The 20,154-nt window shown below is 35.5% G+C and overlaps 2 protein-coding genes across 2 annotated transcripts; both read left to right on the plus strand.

The window, feature by feature from the left end:
- Nucleotides 1-430: 430 nt before the first annotated feature.
- Nucleotides 431-14,810, plus strand: LOC145223386 (serine/threonine-protein kinase OSR1-like). Its single transcript, XM_080089809.1, has 12 exons — nucleotides 431-615; nucleotides 2,311-2,417; nucleotides 3,262-3,370; nucleotides 3,958-4,099; nucleotides 5,224-5,389; nucleotides 7,902-8,006; nucleotides 8,501-8,634; nucleotides 9,713-9,827; nucleotides 10,988-11,128; nucleotides 11,664-11,962; nucleotides 12,665-12,786; nucleotides 13,544-14,810. Exons 1-12 carry the CDS (start codon nucleotides 537-539, stop codon nucleotides 13,696-13,698), a joined length of 1,674 nt encoding a protein of 557 aa, XP_079945935.1. The 5' UTR covers nucleotides 431-536; the 3' UTR covers nucleotides 13,699-14,810.
- A 2,330-nt stretch (nucleotides 14,811-17,140) lies between these two features.
- On the plus strand, nucleotides 17,141-20,110 carry LOC145222345 (homogentisate 1,2-dioxygenase-like). The gene is made up of 2 exons (XM_080088444.1): nucleotides 17,141-17,283; nucleotides 17,726-20,110. Exon 2 carries the CDS (start codon nucleotides 17,748-17,750, stop codon nucleotides 19,059-19,061), a length of 1,314 nt encoding a protein of 437 aa, XP_079944570.1. The 5' UTR covers nucleotides 17,141-17,283; nucleotides 17,726-17,747; the 3' UTR covers nucleotides 19,062-20,110.
- The last annotated feature ends 44 nt before the right edge of the window (nucleotides 20,111-20,154 follow it).

The raw sequence follows: 20,154 nt of genomic DNA on the forward strand, positions 1-20,154 counted from the left end.
GTATCATGGTTACTTTCGTTGTTCCATAAATTAAAGATGCTTTTTGTGTCGAACAAGGTAGCTCTTTTGCGTAGCGCTACTTGAGGGTTGCGCCATTTCAAACAGGAAGAAAAATGAACACGAAAGAGAATGACCCCCGTAAAATGCGGTTGCATTATAAACGATTCGTTTCCAAAGAAGCCGAAAAAAAGTTATGAAACAAACAATTCAACTGGTAAGAAAATAGTTTTGAATGAATGATGTTTAAAATAGCCTTCTCTAATCCAAAAGAACTTGATATTGTGAAACAGTTTACCCAAATATTTCTAAAAAAGATCGACAAACCCAAACGCAAGTTAAAATTTCACAAAAAAGAAACTTTTTTAATTTATTTGTATTTGCACGGTATCCGGTCAGTTACGGTCGAGTGCACACGTACATATGCTGTGTAAATTTTCTCATGCATCATTTCTTCCAAGTTAGTGGAGAGGATTAAGCTGCTGTGACGAGAAAATTCGCTGAAACGTGTTTGTTTATTAAGCTGGGAGCTGAACAGTATGGCCAACGCCTGCCAACCTTCCAATGAAATTCCATGGCCAATCAACAAAGACGATTATGATCTACAAGAAGTCATCGGTAAGATCTGGAAATAAGTTATTCATGTTGATTTTTAGGATCACCGATACCAACATTATTTGCATAACTTCTGAGTTCTGGCTAATCACACATGCGATTTTGATAAAGTTAGGCAGTTGTTTGGAACATTTTGCACCAAAGGTATTTATTTGTCCTGCCTTGACCTTTTCTATTGCATGCCTGTCTACAAAACATGGCAGTTCCCACAAGTTTTCGGGCGTGCAGGACGAACATGTCCCGCGTGTGCGCGTGCATGGTCCCTAAATTCGCATGTAAGACTAATTCTAGCAGTCACAAAGCAAGCGATAGGGATCAAGGCAGGATAAATAAATACCTTTGGTGCAAAATTTTGCGTGCAACCCTAGAAGATTGGCATGCAAAATTTTTCTTCAAAAAAAACTTGCGTGTGCAGACACGCTGCCATATTCTGCAGACTGGGCCTTGCGTTTGCTCAAATTGGTCTTGCAAGCAGGCCATGTTTGTCCTAAGATCTCGTCAGAAACTGCTTTGCAGACTGGCCAAATACACCTTTCATTTTTTTGCATGGCATTATTAGGTTCTTTACGAAACAACATGTGTAATTATATAATTGTAAATATTATATTATATGTTTAATTATTGTACACAGCTGTGTTTTGTAATGGCACACAAAAATTAGCAGTGGTAAACACTCAATAGCAAAATGGGTCCAGCAAACTATGTAAATCTAATTTTTTTTGGATACATTTTTCTGTGCTGAAATCACAAGAAACGCCCAACAATAGGGAAATTCATTCTTTATTTAGTAACATGTTACACAAATGGAAAAAAAAACAACAACATTGAATTTATAAATCTTAGATCCTTGCAAATATAATTGATCGTATTGATTATTAATATACTGGAGACTGTTGTTTCTGTCACATTTATGCTAATCACAAACTTTCTGAAGGTTACTGATAAAATTGAACTATCTTATGCAAGCACAATAACTATTTCTATAAAGTTAAAACATGGATATCTTTGTCTAAAGAAGTTGTCCCTAATTTGAGGAAAGTGAATCTTAAAAATAAATTAATGAGATTATTGATCAAATATTAAAAGACCTACTTTGCATGATTGGTTGCAAATGCGTCTTAGTCTGTATTATATTAAGATGAGGAAATATTGAGACATTTACTTGTAGACTAATTGTGTTTATTGTACTGGAATAAATGACCGGAGACAAGGAAGCCAGAGACTGATCGGAAACATGTATTAGGCAAATACTCTGCTCTACGTTTTTCAGATAAATGTAAAACAAAAATGATTTTTCAAGCTTCTGTTTTAACTTTTTATCATTCATGCATCTTAATGTGATAGCACCCATTGTACACATTTGGCAAAACTAATTGACTAACTGTGTTTATTTCGATTTTTGTGTTTACTTTGATTGAGTTCTTCTGCTTAGCAACAATGTGTCGAATGTCGTTAAGTTTCTAATTTTCTGCAACAAGAAAATTGCTTTAATTTGGTGTGTTTCTTTTTTCTAAAAGAAATAGTAATGTAGTAATGCTTTACAAGAGTATTATATTTTCATGTACTCTATTTTTGTTGCTAAACAAGCACTGGTGTAAATTTTCTTTTTTGGAAGATAAATAGTGGTGTTGTAGATGCTTCAAATACTGCACATGTTGCTAAGAAAGCACTAAATTAAATTTTGTATTTTATTTACAGGTCACGGCGCCACTGCAGTTGTCCAGGCCGCATTTTGCAAACCGAGAAAAGAGATGTGTGCGATCAAGCGTGTCTCACTTGAATCAACAAACCAGGATGAGCTTTTGGTGCGTCAGGTTTTGTCTGTCATTGTTGTTACAAATTGTATTGTATTACTCCCTACTGTATACCTTGTATCGAGGAGTCATGTTTTGATATGTGTTTGAAAGTATGGAATAGTCCATGTGAAAATTTGTTTCTTCTGTTTGTGTTGCCTGTTTGTTATTCCTACAGTTTGTAAATGTTTTAGTATTTAACCCCAATTAGTGATGGGATGATACCGGGTTTTGAAGCAAGTACCGATACAGAGTACGAGTACCACCTGTATATACCTTCGATACCGAGTACTTAAGTGCAGTGTTGTACTTAGTTGTATATCACTGGGTAATTTATCTGCCATGGCCGGGGTACAGGCGTGCACACATACATGCCGAAAATTGTAATCTCTATACGATAGCAAAAAAATATACGTAACCTGGCAGAACTTTTTCACAGTTTGTGCTGTCCAAAGCAAATATTGGCAAAAAGTTGCCTGTATTCTTATGGTGTAAACCGACCTTCAGTATTCGCACGTTGGTATCGAAAACTGAGACAAAATATTCCGATACTGAGTATCGTTCGATACCGATATCACTAACCCCAATGCTATGAAAAAACATTATCGAAACACATTGTACCTTTGTTGCACTTTTTTGCATTCAGTACAAGCTAATAATATTATTTACTTGGGGTACAAGTTAAAAAACATGGACCAATTAGCCTAAACTTTTTGTAGTTTGGGTAGATTTTGTGGATAAAATTTTACACAAATCCTACATACACACCAGAATTTTTTTACTTGCTAATATGTTTACAGATAAAAATCATTGAAGATTTGACCTTGATTAACCTTGTCATTATTTTGTTTGGCAGAAAGAAGTTCAAGCTATGAGTCAATGCAATCATCCAAATGTCGTCCATTTCTACAAAGCATTTGTGGTCAAAACTGAAGTTTGGTTAATCATGAAACTTCTCGGCCGAGGTGTGTTTTGTGGCATTGTGAGGTCGATTTTGTTCGCAAATATTAAAAGTATTGGCATTTACCATAAATTTCACATTGCTCGTAAATCATAATGTTTGTACTTATAATGGACTTGGCTGACTAACAGCTTGCTAAGCTCGTAAATTTCATGCCGTGATTTAGCACTTGCCTTTTTTATGGCCTTTTGATTAATTTGGAATATTTGATCGAACATATTTTTTGCGTACTTTAGTCCAACTGATGTAAAAAAAAATTGCAAGTTTGGTTTGCAGTTGCAATGAAAAATAATTTTGGTAAACACAACAGAAAAATCTGCTGATCTTTGGAACATTCATTATACCACATCCAGTTTGAATTAATATAATTTAGTCAACTTAGTAAAAAAAAATTCTGTATAAAAAAATTATAGAGCCATTACATTATAGATACGCTGCAGATTGTGCACGCACAGTGTGGACATGTCATTCCTCACTTTGAAAACTGCGTTATGTATGACACAATCATGCTGCAATCAAGAAAATACTAAATCTCAAGCACTTTCCTATTGAAGTTGAATAAAACCAGTCAAACTTTCTTGTCACATTTAGGTTCAGTTTTGGATATCATCAAACATCGGTTAAAAACGTCGCAAGCAGCCACCGGAGTTCTGGAAGAAACTGTGATAGCCACGATAATGAGAGAAGTGCTTAAAGGATTAGATTATCTCCACAGAAATGGACAGATCCATCGGTGAGCTTATCTTATTGCTTTGTATTGATCGATGCTTACTGTGATAAATTATTGATTGGCATTATTTCACAGCTTTATAAGGTTTATTTGTGTGTTTCATGGAATGCTTTGTTTCTAGACAATAATAAGTGTTATATCATCTGGCACATTTTATTCACATATTACATACACATTTTATTATTGATTAGTCCTAGTCTAATTGCTTTTAACCTTTGCGTTGATATGCCACCAAGTGGTAAATATTCTAGTTCGTGGGGTCTGTGAATTAAAAACTTAATTGTGTTTTACAATCTTTAAGCATCACCAATGCAAACTCCTTTCCTTCACAGCTATATGAAATTTTGGCATTTATAAAAAATTTAGAAATTTATAAAAAATTAGATTTCGATTTACAGTGTTACACCTAATTAATAGGAATACAATTGCATAACTTAGTTTGTCAAAAAACCTCTTTATGTAACTTTTATGAAGTGGTCCAAAGACCTAAAATAAGAATACAGTAACCCTCGGCTAATCTGGACCCATTTGGACCAAAACGCTTGTGTGGAGTAGGCCAGATTAACTGATGTCAATTACGAAGTTCAGGCACATTGCAAGTTATTTGTACATTAAGTTTTGTCCGAATTAGGCAAAGATCTGAACTAACTGAATGCAATTTAATTGAGATGTACTGTTTTAAAATGTTGTAGACAATAGTCCTTAAAAAAAGATTTGAAAAAATGGGATAATAGTTTCCCCAACATCTAAACCAGTGGTTCTCAACCAGGGCCCGTGGCCCCCCTGGGGGTGTAGATTCACCAGAAACACCAAATGAAAGACATTTCCTTTTTTACTTTATTCCCTAATTTAATCGACTATTTCACATACTATTTGTGATTTGTCTATATTGAGGTTTATCACGATGAAGAATTCTTGTTTACTCTTTTCGACTTGTTTAAAGTCGAAATTAGTACCGAATTACAACACGAGATTGCCATTTACATTTGTAAAGGGCCCACAGGTCTGACAGGATTACTTAAAGGGGGCCACGAGACCCAAAAGATACTTTTAGGGGTCCACGAAAGGTTGAGAACCACTGATCTAAACCATATTCATGTTATGAAAATAAAGTTTCATCTTTTCAGTGATGTAAAAGCGGGAAACATATTACTGGGTGACAATGGTATGGTGATGTTGGCCGACCTCGGTGTGAGTTCGTTCATTGCATCTGGTGGCAACTTATCAAGAGATCGAACGCGGCACACATTTGTGGGGACTCCATGCTGGATGGCACCTGAAGTCATGGAACAGGTGGGGACAGTTTGGTGGTTTGGATGCAGATTTTGACATTTGTGAACTAGTAGTGTAAACTAGGGGTGTGCAACATACTTAATTTCAACACAAAATAATTGTTTAGTAGACAAAGGGAATTGTTGCGTCACATTCAGTGAAGTACTTGCAAACTGTTGTATGGCCCAGTGGTTAGAAAATGCTGGTTTAGTTTATACTCGTTACATATAGTACAGCAACTTACGAGAATTCTGAAACTGGTGGAAAATTTTGCAGAACTCCCAGAAGAATTGCATTTTTTCTCTGAATCAGTGTGTTGGCGAGGGCCACACTAAATAACTTGGCGGGGCGGATTCTGGCCAGCAGGCTGCCTGTTGCACACCCCTGGTGTAAACCAATGGTTTCCACCAATTAGTGGCTAATATAGTAAACTTTTTCTGAGGTGCTTGGTAAGGATTGGCTGAGTTGAGCCAAAACTCGAGTACTTGGTACCAAGCATCAGTGTTTATGATGCTCGGTGCTCGGCCGTGCAGTTCCACAAACTGACCTGAGCATTAAACTTTTTGCTAGCATATGAAACTCAAAAGTGTATCCAAGAACAAAATTGTCTGTTGTTTTAAATGTGTAAGGTGGTTAAAAAATGCGTACATCTGAGGCCTGTATAGCTTAGTACACTGCTGGTGACACAAGGGACTTTGGAAAGTTACAAAACTAGTGTGAAAACGGAAATCTCATAGTAATGCTTGGTGCTTGACCAAGCAGAACTTATGCTGTTTTCTCCTATCCCTGGTGCTCGTTATTTTTTTTTTACTTTTTGCAACCATGTTTATGCCAACAACTAGTGACAATTTACTCTGTTTTTATGTAGAGTAAACAACTACAATCAAAGTTAAATGAAAATGTGCAATAGTTTCTGGTGAAAGTTTAGAACCATTAGATGTACATTTGAGGCAGATTAATCAAATAACAACACTGCCTTATATTTTGCAAACAACTAATGTATTCAATCCAAACTGTTTTAACTTTTAACCAACTGAGCTGTTACCAAAGCAGTTTTCATTTAACGTTTAGTTGGCATTTAACCAGTTTTTTAAATGCTAAATATGTTTATAAACTCCAATTTAAATTGCAGAGTTTTATCTTTTATTGATTAATGCCAAGATATCATATATATATATATATATATATATTCCTAAATTGGTTCATATCAATAATTCAAAAGTGTGGCTAAAACGCGACAACAAAAGTTTTCTCTAACACCTTACACAAAATCGAGCGGTGTAAAATACCTTGTCACATGAAATAATGCAAACATTTTGAAACACTTCTTAATTGTCCTGGGGGCAATTTGGTGTGTTAAAAATTTCTTAGCTGCTCGTCACAAATGTTCAAACGTTTCATAATGTTGCAATTAAAACAAGATGTAAAAGTCAATTTGTCATGATAGGTTGACTGTGCAGTTACACTTTGTAATTATAACATTTGCATGCTAGGTGGTTAGCTTGCCACATGATTTAAAGCCTTGCTAATGTTATCACAGTGACTAATACAATGTCTTGTATTGTATCTTATGTGTTTAGAAACACTTTATATGTAAACATGAGTTTGGACGTAAAAACATGTATGTAAGGCAGCTTCATACAAAGCAATGGAACACAAATAGACATAAAAATGGTGTTACATAGTTAAGTTATTGTAAAGGATTTCTTAGATTAAAGTATTAAACATGTGATCTACTCAATCAACTTGTATGTAACTTTATTGCCAACAAATTAAACTGCTCAAAAAACAGATCATAATATATTTTTGTCAATTTGATGTTTTATTAATTTTTTGTCATTGAAATCAATTGCACATGTACAAACATGTTAGAGGAAGGCAAACGGGAAATTGTATAAATGTCTGTTGATTATGTCTGGTTACATTTTATTGGGTGTTCTCACTGTTTTACAGTGTGTGTATAATGCCAGTGACCTTGTATGCAGTGGTGGGATTCAATTTTTTGTCAGCTGGTTCTATCACAAAAGTCATATTTTTCAGCCGGTTCTGTTACAAAAAGTCCATTGACAGTAACCAGTAATGCTATTCGGTTCGCTGATCTCATAAAATGTTTCTATAGAACCTGTGCGAACTGACTGAATTCCACCACTGGTCGTATGGTAAAATTAACTTGTCATCTAAATAAAAACAATATAATAATAACAAACAACAATGCACCACAAAATTCCGCTTAAACCGAGTCTATTGTTGCTACAGCACTGATGTTTTTCACATGACTTTATTGCATCCTAAAAATACAAAACACTATTACTCCCCTCTATGTGCTTGCTAAGCAAATAATTTAACAATACCTCATAAACATACATGCAAATTTTCACCTGTTGTGTTGGTTTTTGTCCTGTGTGGTCAAATAAAGCAAGTTCTGAATCGTCTATGTAGACCAGCAATCACGACACATTTTCATGACAAACATTTTCCAAATTTTTACTTTTAATTATTTTTAACAACAACAAAATTCCATGAATATTTTCAGGCAGCTGACGGATACGGAATTAAAGCAGATATTTGGAGTTTTGGAATCACAGCAATTGAACTTGCTACAGGAAAAGCCCCTTATCACCAGTATCCTGCAATGAAGGTAACTTAGAAAATGTACTGGATCGTTAAAACTAGTCAGTAAGCCTGATAATATCAATTAATTAGTACAAACTTATGACAAAATTTTAGAATTTCATACTCTAGAAATTATATATTTTTTTCAAACTTAAAAGATATATAGTTGATAAAAATAACCGCCCTATGAGATGTAAAATGCAACATGTTTATTGTTCAAACATTATTTGGACCATTATTTTTATCATGAAACTTATTAATATATTTATACACACTGTTCAAAAGCTAAGTAATGTTTTGAAACCAGATTTTTTCCATCACAAACACTGATTGTTTATTCCTTTACCATGTGACTGTTTTGTTAAATCGTCTTAAAATTCCATTTTTTCATTTTTATACACTGTCATTTGCAACAGGCTGTAAAAATTGTAATTAAATTTAAATTGCTTGCAGGAAAAAATGTTCAGGAAGCCCTTATGATCTATTTTGCCATAAATGAGTTTTACCAACATGTTTTAGGTTTTGTTTTTGACGCTTCAAAATGAACCCCCAAATCTCGACACCGGAGTCAACGATAAAAATGTGACAAAGAAATACACGAAGCAATTTCGAAAAATGATTGAAGCGTGCTTACAAAAAGACCCTGAAAAGCGGTGAGTGTGAATTTCTACATCACAGAAAAGTGACTAGATAAGTAAAATTGCTGTTGTCTTAAATACCTCAAACCATCAGACAAAAATATATGCCAGAGCAGAGAATAAGTTTCTGTATTTTTTTTTGCATACGTTACATTAATCATTTTTTTCTGTATTTTTTTGCTCAAAAATCATGGTTCAGAACACAATGCCATGTGATATCTGTTTTGTGCTAACAGTAAATTAGCATTTGATGTATTCAGCATGGTCGTGTTGCAGTTTTTATCATAATATAGCAGGTGTACTGGTAACATGCCTGCATTGATTGAATATTCCTTTGGTCTTACCATTGCACAATGCCAGTTTTGCAAACAAATGTGTTTACAAATAGCCATGTTATAATTTTTTCTTAATCCATTAGGAATTATCTGTTAGTGTTGCTAGTAAATATGTTTGTGGCCCATGAAGTAATACAAAATTCTTAAACGTTGTTGCAACAAAGGCTGTTTTCATTGGTTAAAACTTCCTTTTCCCTTTATATTTTGTGAATTAATTTCTGTGTAACTAATGTCCTGTGCAGGCAGATCTGCTTTACCATGAATAATAAAAATGTAAGCTTTATGTTTAACATTGTCAATGCTTGGTGGACTATTATAACAAATTATGTTTTAAAACTGCTTTGTCATTCAAGAGTTTTAATTTACTTCCCACATACTTGTGTGCTGGTTTACTTTGCGGTTTGTGAAGTGCTGTATTTAACATATCTCCATTTTTGTGACATTTCATGTTTGTGGCATGCCTGTGATAAACAAAGTGGATTTTTTTTGTGCACAATATATCAAAATGCTCTGGACAGCTGTAGCCTGTAGGTTACGCTTTTTGTCATCTTTGTCTTCTCATTTTACTATTTTTAAAAATTTACCTTTGCATTTTTAAACCACTTATTCTTGTCAACGGATTTACCTTACTGAAAAACAAGATCCGGTAGTTGTGAATTAAGAATTGCAGGGAGGGGGATATATTTTAAAAAACACAGGTTTCAGATGTAAGCTTTTCAGTTATGCTTGTCTCAAAAAAATATTTGTTTTTTTTTCAGACCCACAGCAGCTCAGCTGTTAAAAGACGCTTTCTTTAAGAAAGGAAAAGGAAAAGAATATTTAGTTGATCATCTTCTTACAACCGCTCCTACTCTAAAAGATCGGGGAAAAACTGTAAATATCATGTTTTACTTTTATGCTTTCGGTCACTTAAAAGGTTTATTTGTTTTATAATTTCCCTGGACTGTTTTAAAATATTATGCATAAGTAAAACATGGTCAGTATATAATGCACAGGTTGTATGCTGTATTATATGTAAATATATTCGGTATCCCAGCATTTGCAGTTCATATGGTTTCTTAGCAGAATATTTTAAAGTTTTGATGTCACACGACACGAGTATGATGTAACAATAGAATCATGTATTGAAGTTATAACTACTATACTATGGTTTCTTACATTACTAAAGTTACTAAGGATCATGTAATAAACATTGTATTGAATGAAACAGCGACACAACAAGCCCACAGCTACAAGACACTTCGAATGACGGTAAAAGTTAAACTCACGCTTTTTATGGGCATGTGACAAGGTCGTCACAAGGCGGTGCAATATACTTAATGCGTCACAAGGTGGTGCAATATACATTACAAACATCCTCACGGTTAAAAGGCATTTTTACCTGACAAGTTTTAACATAATGCCAAATTGAACATTAATCCAATGCTGTGAATGAAACCATTGCACTATTTTTTTTATAGTTTTTTATGTTTTGTGGTAAAATTTTTGTTGGGCATCAGGAACTGATTGATTCTGGCTACTTGCCAAGTTGTGTAAAATCTAGTGTTAAAAAAGTATTCTTTTGTATGTACTTTTGTTCGGTTAACATTTTCCCCCTAAATTAGAAATCAACAACTTTCATCCTAAAATCAGTAGTTTTGTTGCCACACCTTTATAGCTCACAGCAAGTTTACTCAATTTTACCATTTTGTGATGATGTGTGTCCAAATAAATTTTAACTTACAGTCTTTATTCCCCAATAAAATATGACCAAAGACGCGATAAAAACTAAAAAATAGTGAATTGTGAAATTAATTCTAAAAACAATGGAGTAAGTTGAGAAACATTTATTTTAAGGTTAAATTAAGTTAGCTGTCCTAGGGAATGATTTCCAGCATCAATTTTCCAAGATTTATAGAGGGGTTGAACCCTACAATGATTTTTGTCAGATATTTTCTAATTTGTTTTATTTTTTGGGTTGCTAGTGCATCTACACACATAATCTTTCAACCTGCAAGAATATATTTTTTGGATGTTTTTTTTGTTTCTTTCAGCCGAAGAGAGTTCCAGGGTCGAGCGGTCGTCTCCGGAAGCAGGAGGATGGAAGATGGGAGTGGAGTGATGATGAGTATCGGGAAGATGCGAGTGATGAGGACACAGAAACTCCTGTGTCTACTCCTGTCGAGGATAAACAGGTAAATTGAATTTGAATGGTGAACAGCTGGTGTGGAAAAAGTTTTATAAAAACAACAGCGAGGCGATTGTGTAAAGACAGAGATGTATAACTGAGATCAGCCCTGAAGCATCGATGCGGACCAGCAGTCATGACATACTCATGTATAAATCACAGTACACCAGGCCCACTAAACACATATAATCAAGTCGGTCTCCCAAGCATTCCCATATGGCAAGGCAAAGACTAGAAAAATCAAGAGCAAAAGTGCCGTGATTTTCATTTGTCTGTTTAATAGGTTTTTTTTACATCTCATACATTTTCGTTGTAGCAATTTTCAATAGAATAGTAAAAACTGGTCCTGTATAATAATAAAAAAATATAATAAAAATCCGACACTTATGTATGTATCTCTGTCTCTCTCGTCACCAGGTGCACTGATGAGACCTTATAGTTCGAAACAGTGTGCACTGTCTGCAGCTTATCATTTATTGGCTCTATGCTTTTGCTTATGTATGTATATTGTAACATTGATATATTGATATATTTCTGTTCAGCCGCTTCAGGTAAAAACGAAGTCTGAGCCACATGACACCGATGCGCCACTTGATGGCACTGAAGAGTCGGTTCCAGTGAGTCCGAAGTCGCCCACTCATCCGAACTTTTATAAACCGCCACTAGAGGCCGCCACAGGGGATAGTCAGCCTGTACAAGCAGTTTCTACACAAAATTCTGAACCGAAACCAGTTGAGCGGAAACCTTCAACCAAATCGAACGCGACTGCCCCCCCTGCCACGAAAACTGTGCCCCCCCAGACAGGGACTCCCCCTCTAGTTAACCTTGTTCTAAGATTGAGGTAAAGTAGTTTTGTGAAAACATAAATACAACCAGTGGTGGGATTCAAATTTTTTGTCAGCCGGTTCTATCACAAAAGTCATATTTTCCAACCGATTCTATTTCAAAAAGTCGATTGACAGTAACCAGTAATGCTAACTGGTTCGCTGATCTTATAAAATTTCATAAAACGGTTCTGTAGAACCGGTGCGAACCGGCTGAATCCCACCACTGAATACAAAATGTTTACTTTCGATACTAACTATTAAATATCGGCAATCATAAAGTTAGAATATGCTTTTCAGCTATAAGGAATAATAATGGTGATGTTGCATCTTAAATCATGCATAACTGTTCTGAAATAGAGACTTAAATTTCACCCTTGCGAGCATCATCAGTCTCGTTTTTTTACAAAAATATGTTTAAACTAAGCCTCAGACAGTGCACACTGTTTCGACCTGTAAGACCTCATCAGTGCAGCTGGTGACGAGGCATAGGACGTATTAGTTAGTATACCATCCAACGGCACTCCAGTTTGTTGGGAGTAACAGGGTAAAAACCTATACCTCGCCTATTTTGTTCGATGCCACAACTGGACATACACCACAGAGTAAACTGGCTCACAATGGCCAAACAACTGCTTGGGAACCTATCTCTCATCGCATCTCTCATTTTTTTGGTTACAAACGGGTCCGAATTAACCGAGTTTTTTTTTAAATCCCAGAAACGCTCAAAACGAGTTAAACGACATTAAGTTCGAGTTCAAACGAGGTCAAGACACACCGGACGGTCTTTCACAGGAGATGGTCACCGCTGGTTTGGTGAACGGGATGGACAAAGTCATAGGTCGGTTGTTACGTAACAGTACACGGGGTTTGTTGTGTAAAGAGAGGACACTTGTTCGCAACTGTATACACTGGGGTTCTGTAGTCGGTGGTATGAACCTTCGACTCTGACGAGAAATTGTGAAGGAGACTCCTGCTGGTTAATAATAATTATGAATATACATTTGGAGCACTACAGACGGATCTGTTCCTAAGTTTAATGGTGAAAATAACGGCCCAAATAGACGTAAAAAGCGACATGCTTATTATTATTCTCAAACGTTTGCTCATGCCATACATTTTGATTGACTTTTTCTGCTCGCTAATGGTTATAAATGTAAAAAAAACTAACTGGTCAATAATAGTACTACAAGTTGGGGAATGTTTTTTCCAGGTTAAAATCAGTTTACAATTTTATAAAGAACAAATTAATTTCGCTAAAAAAGCATCTTCAGTATCTATAAAAGGCAATAAAAGGGATTAAAATTAGAAAAGGTTAATTGTTCCTTCACAAACACGATCCATAGTAGTAAGGTATAAATCTAAAAAATAGTAAAAATATACATTTTTCCCCTTTCATCCTAATAAACCAAGAAGCCAATTTCTTGAGTTACAAATAAAAGTTAACATTTAAAACTTGTCTTCCAAACTTAATTAAAAAAAGCATTTTTACAATTTCTGGGGAGAATATGTTTTTTGAAATTAAATCAACTGCGGTAAGGTTCATTTTAGTCTTTAGTAATGTAAAAAAATCTTCAAAAATCTTTTTTTTTGTTCAGTTGCCGCCAAACTTTCGCAGCTCGTATCCGATGAACCTCATCCCGCCAGCGTGACCTTTGCCCTACATCCGGGTAACCTAGCAACCAATCAGATCCCGGATGAAAAGACGCTCATAGGTTTTGCGCAGCTCAGTATTGCCGACACCCGCAAGTAGCAGCGCCACCACGCGGACGCTACGCTGATTTTACCTTGTCGCTAGGGGGCGGTATACTGCGCGTTAGTTGATATTGGATCACATCGACAAAATTTACTTTATTTTTCGGCAAAATTTCATTTATTCGAATTTTCGCGTAACAGCGTTAAACTATTCGAATTACATTATTGTTTCGCAAAAGTTATTGTTTTAAGAACGTCATGATTTGATTTCTATGCCAACTGACATTTGGTTCCATTATTTTGTGCAAATTTCGTCAAAACAATTCAACTTTTTGGGGCCATCTTGGAAAATGTAACTATTGCTTGTTACGTCATTATGGTAACCTTGACAACCAGTGGCTTTGTTTTTTCTCCTCAGTTTAAAATCTACAAATTCCATCTATTTAAGGTTAAAGTTCCACAATCTTTGCAACCAGATTATATTTATTTTCTAATAACTTCATTGGAATGGGAATTCTGTAATCACATCTAACTGATAACATTTTTTTGTTTCACGTAAGCACCAGATTCGATATATTGGACATACTATCAATCAGTGTTTTTTGGCCTAAAAGACTTAAATGAGCATTAAAAAGGTTTAAAAACTCTGCTTTCGGAGACACTTTTTTAGGACACCGCTTTAGAACATTCAAAACTAATTTTTTACTTTATATTACTTCGATTACTTCACAATTTACTGGGTCTGCAAAGAATTATTCTGATGCAGATTGTTCGGAGACCTGAAAAGGTCGAGATCTTAAAACACTTACAACATTATATTTTATGTTTCCAACCAATTATCTGCCACAAGATCATCATAAGTTTTAAGATTCTATAAAAACTGCTTATTATTTGTGCAATCAGATTCGCAGTGAAACATTTGTGTCACCCATTTTCACAAACCTCTTAAAATGTTAGTCAAATATGCTCCGCTAGATGTCGTCCAACTGCTTATTTTTAAGATTTCTATGTGCATCATACTGTCTGCGTATATTCGTCTATTGTTGCTATAGACACCGTGCTTTTATTTATTCCTTTTCTTCTCTCGATCGGATTCGAACCACCGACTCTTTGTATTCGGGTGATATTTTTTTCGCTTTACTGCAAATATAAATCCACGATTACATTTAACCCGTTTTGCTCATGTCGTGTGCGCCGTCGAGCTGCCTGCCTTTGAAAGTTAATATTTGTTAAACTTTGAAACATGCAAGTTCTACTAACACCATAACTCACTTCAGCCGCACATTTAGCTAATCTTCGATAGGTGGCGCAAAGAGCACAAATCCCTATTTAAAACGGCGTATCCCCCAAAAATATTATCATTAAAAACTCAATAAAACTAACTCTAAAATTTAGTTCTTAATGTAAAATGTTCCAAAACTTTCTTCCCAACCCTTCCCCTATTTAGCCGCTAAATAAATAATTCAGCTCCTGCGCCACCTATCGAAAATTAGCTAAATGTGCAGTTGACGTGAGTTATAGCGTAAGTAGCTGTACCTTGAAACAGAGGTTTTCAACAACTCGACAAATTTGCATTACGTGCTCATGGGGCGAAATGAAAGTAGGCTAAGTACCATGTTGTTAGGTGCGCAAAACCGGGGTGCTAAACCGTATTGGCTGTCAGTTGAGAGGTAAGAATGAGAGGTAAAAAGGTTGAGAAACTGTGGTTTAAGAGGTCATGCCCGATTGTATTAGTGACGTGGTAAATTCTAAAGGCCCTTTACCACCAAAACGCTGTGAACTGTAATTAGCAAGCTTATAACATTTGATTAAGCCCAAGACAAGAGAATTGAAACAAATACCATTATTGGGTAACAAACCACTACTCTATAAATCAGGGGTCACAAACTCTATGCCCGCGGGCACCTTGTCGCCCGTTTGCCCCTTTTAAGTCGTCCGTTGGACTAATTCTAAAATAGCAAGATGCATTTGTGGTTTGCAAAAACATGCCGCGTCTTATGTTGATTTTTGTTGAAATATTTAATGTTCTAAACTTCTAACCACGGCCACTTACTACAAAGTTGGGCGACGTTCATAACAATTGACTTTTTTTAGTAAACCAGAAAATGTTGTATCACAGGAATCACATGAAACCCTGGTTTTGTGAGCAGGGCAATGATTATACGCGCTACAAATCCTAAAATATGGGCACTTGTTTACAAATACTTGTTAGTTTTTGTGTATGCTTTATAATTTTTTAACTGGTAGCCCTCGAGCTGTTTGGTGATATTAATGTAGCCCTCGCATTAAAAAGGTTGGTGACCCCTGCTATAATGTAAGCAGGTCCAACCCGAAAGTACAAGTCAGAAATATAGTATACCATGTGCCGATTTTTCCTAATTAAAACCCGAAAGTTGTATTTAACAAAGTGAAACCAAGGCCTACATATTGATAAGTCAGGCCCGTTTTATCGGAACCAAAACTCGTACCCATTTTTTCCAATCACGTCTGAACAAAAGATTTACCGAGTGAAAATGCAGCACAATATGACAGAGTGCAAAGTTAGGCCGGTTTTATTTAAACTCAAACCCGACCCGAAAAAGCCTGGTCAAATAGACATTAAATTGCTTTTGTGAGATTAAAGGTTGATTTCACGTGTTTTATCTGCGGTTAGCAGTTCCCACGCTATGGTAGACCCAACGACTTGATAAGCCTTAGTGCTGGCCCTGTAGGTTATATGTTGTATTGTTTTGTAGTTAATACTGACTACCAGCAAGTCGGCATATAAAAATTCCTGCCGTTGCGACATAAACTGTTTTTTGTTTTACAAAACAAAGTCATACCTTTGATTTAAATGACTTATTCTGCATTCTAATGAGTATAAATGTAAATGTAGTCAAAAAAGTTGGTTTAAAATCTAAAAAATAAAAATATTTAACGTTCATTTTTTTCCTCTATATATAATTCAAATAAATTAAAAAGTCAGAATTGGCCAGTTTTAAATTACAAAACACAAAATAAAACAACGTAAGGTGGACGCTTTATGCTTCATGAGATTTGCTGGGAATTTGTGAATAGGTAGATTGTTTGAAGAATCTTTCGAATCAACTTTTTTATTTAAAAAACTGCGGTGTGATAATGCATATTTCACATACGCCACATTATAGTGTCATGTTAAAGTTACGAAGGACATTTTGCGTGCACTTTGGCGTTTTCTTTCATAGGAACCATTTCCAGGAACGAAGTAAGTTTAAATACTTTTGGTCTTGAAACTACTTAATAGGCTACAAGGGGGTTTAATCAAATTATTTTCCATTCTATGTAAGTTATTTAAAAACTGTATAGGCTATTTTTAGTTTTTTGTCTTGACAATACTGACACGCTTTCGCGCTCGTTGGCATAATGACAACATAAACACTCTTCGTTCGCAAAACTCGGCAATAAAAAACAAGGAGCTGTAATTTGATATTTACGTACGTCAGCTGTATATTATTTTCAACGCCCCTGTCTTTTCAGAAGTCACGTACCAAAACGACACGCCTTCTTTTCAGCCAATCAACGCACGGTATTCCTCACGTGTCGCAATACCAGGTCAGAAAAGCGAGCATATCTTTGTGGCTTAATTAGAACTGGTTTCTTTGAGAATTTTGCTGATTTGGAGCAGGTATGTGCAAGTAACAACTCTTAAGATTCTTGTTAATATTGTCTTGTTGTTTGGCTATGTTTAGTAATGTCGGATTTATTTAGTTTAGTCTAGTATATGTTATTTGACAAATCAGTCAGTGCGCTGTGAAAATCTTGTTATTTTTATGAAGTTTTTAGTATTGTTTGGCTTTCCTTCATTTATATCACAGCAGCTTACTATTTTTGTCAATAGCAGTTCATTTCAGTTTTGCTGGTTAAGTTATTAACAATCTTGTAAAAATTAGAGTCACAGTAGGTTAAACAAGATGATCTGTACTATTTTCAATTTGTCCAGCATTAGACATTTTCAAAGTAGCTTGTCCATTTAACAATATCTACCAGTGAAACAGCTTGTCAGAAGTAAACATTCTTTAAACACTTCATAAAACATGTGTCATCTTTTTTGTGTGTTTATTTTCCAGGTGTTTACAAGTTTTTGAAAAAATGAGTAGTCTCAAATACTTGACTGGTTTTGGAAACGAGTTTGCCAGCTCTGACCCTCGTTGTCCAAACGCTTTGCCTGAAGGTCAGAACAGCCCCCAGACATGTCCACATGGCCTCTATGCCGAGCAGTTATCAGGTTCTGCTTTCACATGCCCTCGGACATCCAACAAACGCAGCTGGTTGTACAGAATCCTGCCCTCGGCCAAACATCTCCCGTTCAAACCCTACAAGCAAGCTGTGCAAAAAGGGGGGATCATGCACAACTGGGACGACATTGAACCGAATCCAAACCAGCTACGGTGGAATCCTTTTCCTATTCCTGATGAGGAAAAGGATTTTGTAGATGGAATGTCGACTGTTTGCGGGACAGGGGATGCTAGGACAAGAAATGGAGTCGCTATTCATGTTTACGCATGCAATGTTGGAATGAAGAACAAAGTGATGTACAATTCTGATGGCGATTATTTGATTGTTCCACAACAAGGAAAACTCACAGTGAAAACAGAGTTTGGAATTATGGAAGTTGAACCAAATGAGATTTGCGTTGTACAACAAGGGATGAGATTTCATGTGAATGTGGAAGGTCCAAGTCGTGGATATATTCTGGAAATATTCGGCACACATTTTGTTTTGCCAGACTTGGGTCCAATCGGAGCAAACGGCCTCGCCAACCCAAGAGACTTCCTAACTCCAGTGGCTTGTTTTGAGAAAGTACTCGGTGAATTTACAATTGTCTCCAAATTCCAAGGAAAACTGTTCGCAGCCCAGCAAGACCACTCGCCTTTTGATGTGGTAGCCTGGCATGGCAACTATGCCCCTTATAAATATGATCTTGATAAGTTTATGGTTATCAACGCCGTCCGATATGATCACCCCGACCCTTCTATATTTACAGTTCTCACAGCTCAAACTACACGGCCTGGAGTGGCCATTGCTGACTTCGTGATATTTCCTCCACGCTGGTCTGTGCATGAACATACTTTCCGGCCACCTTACTATCACAGAAATTGCATGAGTGAGTTCATGGGCGTGATTAAAGGATCATATGAAGCCAAAGTTGGCAGCAAGCCAGGCAGCGCCACACTTCACAGCATGATGACACCTCATGGCCCAGATGCAGCTTGCTTTAATGCGGCTTCCAAGGCTGATTTGGTTCCAGAATTTATCGGCAAAGGTTCCCAAGCATTTATGTTTGAATCTTCGTTCAGTATGGCCGTCACTAAATGGGGAAATGAAACGTGTGAATGTGTTGATGAAGAATATTACAAATGTTGGCAGGGTCTACAAGACAACTTTGATGAACTGACAGTTTAAGATTATATAAAATGTTCCTCAAAACCTCAGAGTATTTTGTTCTGTCACAAAGTTTACCGATTTTAATCTTAAAATATTTTTCGGTTTAGTGCAGTGGTTCTTAACCTTTTATTATTGTTACCGTTGAGAAAGATAAATTTTAAACCTACCAACTTATGGAACTAACATATGATGATCTTTACCCAGTAATTACCCACAAGTTTAGAACCACATTTAGTTTTCCAGTAGCATGTTATCAATGAGTTAATATTTTGTTACTATTTTGGAAAACAAAATCAAATCCTAATACTTTATTTGAATTTATTACCACCCAATTATCAGATTTTTGTGTGTTTGTGTCTGACTGTGAATTGTAGAACCTGTATGTACCAAATTGTTGCAACCAATTAAATGCCTGTTGTGAACCATGTTTCATACCAGGGTATTGTATGGACTGCACATTTTTTCGTCTGATTTTACACAAACTTTTATATCTCAAATCAGGTTTTGGCTAATTTTTAACAGTTAACCGAAAATCAATCATGATAAAAAAAGAATTTATATTAGTGACTTTTGCTTTGTGTTAAATTAAAACATTTGCAACATATTTGTCAAAACAAAAAGAATTAAAGAAACCGGACTTGTACTTTTCTGAGGTACAAACCCACAATCTGTTTCATACACACACAGCTTGTACATAGCAATAAACTAATGAAAATTTGTATATCCTTCTGTGTTTCACACTGTATTTGCAAAATTAATTTGAACACAACTGTCCTTTGTGTGTTATTAATTCTATACTTTGTTTTTGAAGAGTTCGTACTACAAGTTAACCATTTCAGCTTGCTTTCACAGTACTGTATAACTGCCGCACTAATAATGTTTTGTTGTTATCATCTAAATTCTAAATTGACCAAAAATCAAATATATTATTTCAAAAGAATTTTGTGTTTATAATTATCATTTCAACAATAATTTTTGCTTAAGTTTTGTCAAAATTTTAACTTTATCCATGACATGTTTTTGATATTTACCTGTACATTATGAAGAATAAACATGACAATTATGTATTAGTTCCATTTTTCTTGTGTCCCTTTACCTACATTACAATTGT

This window comes from Phallusia mammillata, chromosome 4 (assembly GCF_965637545.1).
Source record: "Phallusia mammillata chromosome 4, kaPhaMamm4.hap1.1, whole genome shotgun sequence".
NCBI lineage: Eukaryota > Metazoa > Chordata > Ascidiacea > Phlebobranchia > Ascidiidae > Phallusia > Phallusia mammillata.